The sequence below is a fragment of the Plasmodium inui genome, assembly GCF_000524495.1.
Source record: "Plasmodium inui San Antonio 1 unplaced genomic scaffold supercont1.2, whole genome shotgun sequence".
NCBI classification, from domain to species: Eukaryota; Apicomplexa; class Aconoidasida; order Haemosporida; family Plasmodiidae; genus Plasmodium; species Plasmodium inui.
Genome location: NW_008481836.1, coordinates 779,075 through 786,472, shown reverse-complemented (window position 1 = coordinate 786,472; position 7,398 = coordinate 779,075). Strand labels below are relative to the sequence as shown.

At 41.8% G+C, this 7,398-nt stretch overlaps 3 protein-coding genes across 3 annotated transcripts; 2 read left to right on the top strand and 1 right to left on the bottom strand.

Annotated features, from left to right (window-relative positions):
• Positions 1-65: 65 nt before the first annotated feature.
• C922_00623 (superoxide dismutase) lies at positions 66-662 on the top strand (the record flags this gene model as incomplete). The annotated part of the gene is made up of 1 exon (XM_008816236.1): positions 66-662. One exon carries the CDS (start codon positions 66-68, stop codon positions 660-662), a length of 597 nt encoding a protein of 198 aa, XP_008814458.1.
• An 883-nt stretch (positions 663-1,545) lies between these two features.
• C922_00622 (hypothetical protein) lies at positions 1,546-2,622 on the bottom strand (the record flags this gene model as incomplete). Its single annotated transcript, XM_008816235.1, has 2 exons — positions 1,546-2,538; positions 2,575-2,622. 2 exons carry the CDS (start codon positions 2,620-2,622, stop codon positions 1,546-1,548), a joined length of 1,041 nt encoding a protein of 346 aa, XP_008814457.1.
• A 1,220-nt stretch (positions 2,623-3,842) lies between these two features.
• On the top strand, positions 3,843-6,779 carry C922_00621 (hypothetical protein; the record flags this gene model as incomplete). The annotated part of the gene is made up of 1 exon (XM_008816234.1): positions 3,843-6,779. The coding sequence occupies one exon, from the start codon at positions 3,843-3,845 to the stop codon at positions 6,777-6,779; it is 2,937 nt and encodes a 978-aa protein (XP_008814456.1).
• Positions 6,780-7,398: the final 619 nt, after the last annotated feature.

Here is a 7,398-nt window from a genome sequence, read left to right as displayed (position 1 = left end):
CCCCCCCCCTCGCAGCCGGACAAGGAATTGCCGCCAGTAAAGAGGACGAAGACATCCGAAGAAAAATGGCAATTGTTCTACCCAAATTGAAGTACGCTTTAAACGCCCTGTCACCTCATATAAGTGAAGAGACGCTGAACTTCCATTACAATAAGCACCATGCTGGATACGTAAACAAGTTGAATGGGCTAATTAAGGATACGCCGTTTGCCACGAAATCGTTGCTGGAAATTCTGAAGGAATCTACGGGAGCAATTTTTAACAACGCCGCGCAGATATGGAACCACAGTTTTTACTGGGACTCTATGGGACCCAATTGTGGAGGGGAACCCCATGGAGAAATTAAGGAAAAAATTAAGGAAGATTTTGGATCCTTTAACGATTTCAAAAATGAATTTTCGAATGTATTATGTGGCCACTTTGGATCAGGATGGGGTTGGCTAGCTTTGAATAATAACAACAAGTTAGTCATTTTGCAGACACACGATGCTGGAAACCCTATAAAGGATAACACAGGCATTCCTATCCTAACGTGCGACATATGGGAACATGCCTACTATATTGATTATCGAAATGATCGAGCGTCGTACGTGAAGGCCTGGTGGAATTTGGTTAATTGGAATTTTGCCAACGAAAATTTGAAGAAGGCATTACAGAAGTGATTTTTCCAGCCAAGCAGAAAAGACATGAATGGCGTGAGACCACCTAATGTTTGTACATTCGTGGGTGTGCTTCTCTGTGTGTGTGGACTGCTGTGCATGGCGACACATTTGTGTATACTGTTTTTGGCCCCCTTCTTTTCCTTCGTTTTTTTTTTTTTTTTTTTTCTTTTCCTGTTGGAAAATGTTTTCCCCGTGTGGTCAAGAATGTTTTTTTTTTCTTCTTCTTTTTTCATCCACCGGTTTTACATTTTTACATTTTTCCTTTTTTTTTCGCTTGTAATATGTAGTGAAACGTGTGTTAATACCCAAAGAACAATTTTGTAACAAATCTGGAAGCGTTTGAAAGGGTTATTAACAGTGTGTCCTCCGGAGGGGGAGGCAGAAAAAAGGGAAGCAGCACAAAATGGCGCAAATAACATGCACATGAAATGAAGAAAGACAAAATGTTAAGTGTTAATCCATTTTTGTACCTGTGAACATGTCAGAACTATTCCTTCCTCTGCTCAGGATTTTGGAATAATTCTTCATTCGTTCACTGTACTCAAAACAGGGATGAAGGTGACGACATAACTTGGGCGTTTTTCTGCGTTTACAATTTGACGCACGTGTTAGGTACCACGGGGAAGGGGGCAAAAAAAAAAAAAGACTCCCCCCCATTTTGTAGCGACATGTAATTTTTCCTTTTTCTTTAAAAACAGTGCCACTGGGTGAAGGCAAAGAATGTCTACTGAGCAATTGTGTAACGATGGCTTGTGTACCTCGATAATGTCACAAAAAAAAAAAAGGCTCCGCTTCATGATGCACACTTCTTTCCTGCTACTCTTCTCATGCTTTCGTCACGTGTGCGCATCGCACAGGAGTAACTTTCCACCGTAGGGGATAATTAACTCCGCCGCATTTTAAGACTCCAGGGGGTGATGACCGGCGAGAGGACGAACTGAAGATTTGTTTTTTTTTTCCTTCTTAAAGTTACATTCGATCTGGTAGACATGATTTTTCCACAGTTTGCATTCCTTCTGTACACCACATGGATATTGTTATTTATTCCTTCAAAAATGTCATATGTTAAAAACATGGCAATATTTTTAACCACACTTATGTAGAAGGATTTTCCCTTCTCATCATTCCCGTTGGCGTACTTAACAGAGGTGATAAAAGTTACGTTATTAGTTTCGTTCTTCTTCACCAGTTTTATCTCGATAGTATAATCAGAATAATATTTGTGTAACGGAGTAAATGTCAGTGTGCAGAGAGAACCTTCCCCCGATTTCACAATTTCATACTTTAGTGGCAAATGTATCCAGTACTGTTTTTTTAATTTCCCCTGGAACAGTAAAATGGGTCCCTCATGCTTCCCTATCTTCATGTAGTCAAAAATGTCGAAAACATTTTGGCCATGTTCGACATTTTGGACATTTTTCACCTTTTCGACATTTTGAAATTCCTTATATTTACAAAAGCTGTATGTATGTGTGTTTCTCCACTTGTAGGGTAAGAAATTCAAAAAATTGACCAAATTGTTCACAACATATATTCGTCCCATTTCTGAGTTGGCATAATCGTGGTGGAAATTCCTTTCGAAAATTTTGTTCTCTTTAAATGTGTACTTTTTAACTTCATTATTCTTCTTAATCCTTCTAATGGCACTATTTATGTAGCTGGTGGAGGGCAGGAACAGGGAGTAGTGTGGTTCACTCTGCAATGTAACACCGGACTGGTATACCCAACTAAGTGAGTAGGCTGAAAGGGCCGATGTAGCTAAAACTTTGGCAATTTTCACCTTATTTTTTCGTGCGTATTGTGTTATCTTCTTCGAAATGTTGATTAATTTCCCCAAGTAATCGTCATCCTCATTTGGTAGTTTTATATGCAACTTCTTGGATCATCCCGCTTCCACACATAGGGTGGCAACATAAAACAGCACCAGGATGGCGAGCAGATACACCTTATTCAAAACCATTTTTGCAGTTCCCACGTGGGTATACTTTTTCAAACAGGCAGATGGTGGATATATGCTTTCTGTTAAGTCAAACGTAGTTAGGGGTCTATTTTTTCCGTGCAACACGTTTTTCTTTTCTCTTTCTCCCCTGGCGCAGTCCGTCCGAACGTAATATTTATGTAACTTTTAAAATGATCAAAAGTGAGTGTGTCGTTAGGATGATACAAACTTGTGTGAAAGGACGAATGGTAGGAAGTAAAAGATTGGGTACCTTTAATTTTTTGTTGCCTCTTCGAGGATGCTATTTTTTCTATTTCTCTCCACTTTTGGAGGCCTTCACATGGATGATGCTATGTGGGCATATCCCCACAGCGCTATTTATTTTGGTTCTCTTTTTTGCTTGCTTTTTTTTTTTTAACGGCGCGGACCCGGGTGAACCCGCGTGCTATGTTGCTGTGTTGTTGTGTTGCCATATTGCTGTACTGCTGTGTTGCTGCGTTCCTCCCGTCGTTTATGAAATTTAGCCACTTCGCCTGCTGTTTTGAATGCCCACATTCGGGCGAACGGCCACTCCGCGGAGGTACCCCACATAAACGAGGTGCATTATCCGGGACGCCGGCTTGTGCTGCGTCTCCCTTTTTTTTGAAAGCACGCTCTATGCTCGAATATGGAATTGCTGTGCACGACAAGTAGGGATGTACAGATGCATGTAGCCGTTTATGTTAGAATTCATTTTGGCACTTCCCCCCATGAGCTTCTTCGCTACCTCAGTTCATCTTCCCAAACGGGACGCATTCTCTTCTTGGCAATTCCCCGCAAAAGTGGCTCCAAAAAAATATATCCGCAGAACACCATGCGGAAGTTGCAAAAAAAGAGGTGGAGGAACTTCATCACGTGTACCTCATCTGAAGGGATGCTGTCATTTTACACCTCAATCGGATGCCATTCGTGTAGTCATTGCAGCCTCCGAAGCTGCCATTTTTTTCTTCTTTTTTTTTCTCTTTTCTGTGAAGACTTAAGAGGAAGTAGAGAGGTGTATCTGTGCCCATGTGAGTTTTGTGTCTGGCCCCTGCGTTCACCTTCCCCTTTTGCAAGCGCAAACAGATGGGAGAAGACCATTTGGCTAGGAATTCCTAAGAGTGCAGAAGTTACCATTAAAGGGGAGGAACTACCTCTTCTGTGTGATCTCAGGCATGTACTTCCCCCCACCCAGTGTTTAACGACTGCACCATGCTGCCAACATGAGCCTACTTCGGAAAGGTGGATTAATTGCAAGCGGGGCTAGATACATAAGGACGGGGAAATTTAAAGATCCCATAACTTACAAACAAGTGGTAAGTGAAAAAAAGGAGGAACGGAAAAAGGAAGTGGACAGCATCAGGGGGAGCCAAATAAAGTTTTTAGAGCTTCTACATTTCGATAATGTAAAGACGCCGGAACCGAAGAAGTCGACGAAAAAAAAAGTACAAAATGGGGATTACGTAACTGGGAAGGGGGGCGTGAAAGGCCTCCTCCCAAATGGAGGCACAAGTGAAAGCACATATGGAAGTACAAGTGGGGGACTCGATTCCGGGTGGTACGGAGAATGGAGGCAATGCGAAAAAAAAAATGACACACAATCGGGCACATACTACCGTGATAGTTTTACAAACAGGATTAGAAAAAAGGCACTCCTTAGACAAGCTATGGGCAAAGAAGGCAAGATGATGGAAGCCCAAAGGCAGGACTCCTCTCAGGAAAGAAAGAGAGTTCTTCTCACGAATGGAAGTAAAACCGATTGTGAAGATAACCAACGTAGTGGTAGTCTAACGCATGCACAACTGCACGACAGCATTAGCAACATTCTTGTGGAGAAAAAAACAACGCTCAAGAAAAAAATCCACCTGATCAATTTTTCCGTCACAAACAGTTACGTAAGTAAGAAGTATCACATACAAGTGAAAAACGACCCGTCTGAAAATGGATTTAGCATATCAGAACTGAAATCGATTGTGCTTTTTGATGAGCTGGAAATAAGCAGCGGGAACAGAGACGCGCCAGACGTGGCAACCTCCGGTGGGTTTTCCCACGCGATGGCAGGGGGCCAAGCAGAGGGAATTACCGACACTGATGCTTTACAGATACCTAGTCAGAGCCAACAGAATAAGAAAAAAATTATGAGAAAGATCTATAAGGCGTCCATAAACCACGTGCGGGATGAAAACCTGTGGAAGAAATATGTCCAAAACGTATTTATCATATCGGGGTACCTGGACGCAAGCGACATAGTAATCCTATTTTGGTGCTTTGGAAAAATCGGCTACAGAGATAATAGGCTAATGAATTTGCTATGCTCTATACTACTGAAGAAGATAAACGACCTGACATCCTGTGCTTTAGCGTTATTACTAAACAGTTTTAAAAAATTAGAAATGAAGAAATATGACACTATGGAATTATTAACCAATCAGTTTTGTCTGCATATCCAGAGGTGGACCTCCCAAGACATGGCCCTGGTTGCTAACTCTTTGGCTTTTTTTTACATATATCATAAAGTCTTTTGGAAAAAATGCATTTTGAAACTTCAAAATGGGTATTACTTTTCTCACCCCTTACATTTATGCCTTATCATATCAGCATTGGCCAGGCTGGACATCCGAGAGGGTAACGTTTTATGTTCCCTAAGTAAAGGGGCAAAGAAATATGCAAAACAATTCAGCCCAAATAATCTAGCTCTTGTTATTCATTCCTTCGCTAAGTTGAAGTTCTGTCATCCCAAATTTTATAATTACTTGTATCAGTTTGTTCATACATATTTAGATAGGCAGCTTTTCATGCGTGGATCTCACAGAATTGGCCAATTAAAAGAGGGGTCCCAAATGGAGGACAACGAACGCAGTGAAACGGAAGAAAGGGGGACCATCTCACAGATTGAGCAAAATATTGCAACTGTAAATTCACACCTAGAGGAAACAACCCATTTTGATGAGTCCCCTGTTGGAGAGTACCCGCATGTGGAGGCTACACCAAACTGTGACGCTGTGGGTACTAGTTGGAATTCGCAGGACAGAGAGGAAGTGCCCCTTTGTTCTGTTCCCCCAGGAGGGGGGCATGAAGAATACGCTTACCACAGGGGTAGCAGTGATAGCAGCGGAGGAGGCGACAGTTGGCGCGACACCCCGGTGAGGGGGAACGAGCAGAAGGCCCACTTCGACCTGCAGTCCCTCGTACTTTTACTCTTCTCGTGCACGTGCCTAATCACCTGCACGGAAAACATGATCTTGAAACTGACCTATCTGATCCTACCTCTAAAGGAATACTTGGGCAGTCACAAGGTGGAAAAGCTGAAATATGTTAGTGAGTATATACAGTATACCTACCCAGAGACATTTGCAAAATTCCCCGAAGAAATAAAAACGTTTTATTACTACATTGATACTTATGAAATTGGAAAGAAAAAGAAAAAAGTGAAGTATGGAGCAAGGTGGATTAATGAATTGTCTAAAATTCTAGCAAGAATAAATGTAAGTCATTTAAAAAACATATACATCAATCATATATGTGCAGATATAATGCTACCAGACTCTCAAGTTGTCATTATGTGCTTAGGACCATATAGCTATTACGTAAATTCTTTGGTAACGACGTCTACTTCCGATTTGAAAAGATCCATTCTTGAGAAAAAAAAATATAAAGTCATCCCCCTGAGCTACCACGAATGGAATAAGCTGAACGACTACGAGGAAAAGATTCGCTTTCTCTACGCCTTCGGGAGAGGTGCGGCAAACTACTTGTTCGTGAGCGCGAAAAAGGAAGCGGCGGAGGGGGAGAAGTTGGGCGAGGATCAGCTCGACAGGGTACGGTTGGACGGGGCTGAGTCAGACACACATACGTCGGGGCATATTTCCTCATCATCGAGGGGTGCAGAACACAGAGGGAGCTGCCAAAGCGAAGGCGAAAACGTAAAGGAGTGGGAAAAGTGGGCACCATGCGATGGCCCAAGTGATGATTCCAAACAGCAGAGCGAAATTTGCGCGAACGAGCCAAATCAACAAAGTTACACTTCCGATGAGGATGACGAAGTTATCGATTTCATAAAAAAGGGAATCAGCGTCGATGCTGGGAATGAAGAAGACACGGACAGGGACCACATCGAAATAGAGGAGATAAAGAAATTCTTGGAGGCTGAGAAATTGTGAGGGTAGGAGCTCCAACTGTTTTATCAATATTACCCAATGCACCTTTGCATGTGTCCCACTGCATATCTACGTGGAGTTAGAAGTGGAAGTACTCGCTTGGGCGCGTCTCCCATCATTCCGTAATAAATTACGCTGAGTGGTAATTTTTTTGGGCCCCTATATTCGTTCCAGCGTATTCATACGCGCACGCACAATAGAGATGTCTTAACATATGAGAACATCACTTTGTGGCATATCCGTAACGATGAGGGAATTTTGATTTGAATAAATGAGAATGGAGAAAAAAAAAAGAAAAGAAAGAAAAAAGAAAAGCGTATCACTAACTCGTTGACGTGGAATCCTCTACCATACGTTCCTTCATTACTCACATTTTGAGATCGAATTCAAGACAGACGTAGTTTTCCATTCTTGCTATTAATTCGTGTAGAGATATCCAACTCATGACAAATTCGACTACACATATGAACGTTTTAAGAAGGCATCCCGCCTATCTTATCCGATCATCCTTCTGTAGCGCTGTCAGTTTCTCCTTTTTTTTTTTTTTTTTTTCCGTAAAAATGTGTCCAATTTTTAAGGACATATTAAATATGTAAATTTAATTTATGAAATGTGCTGACAT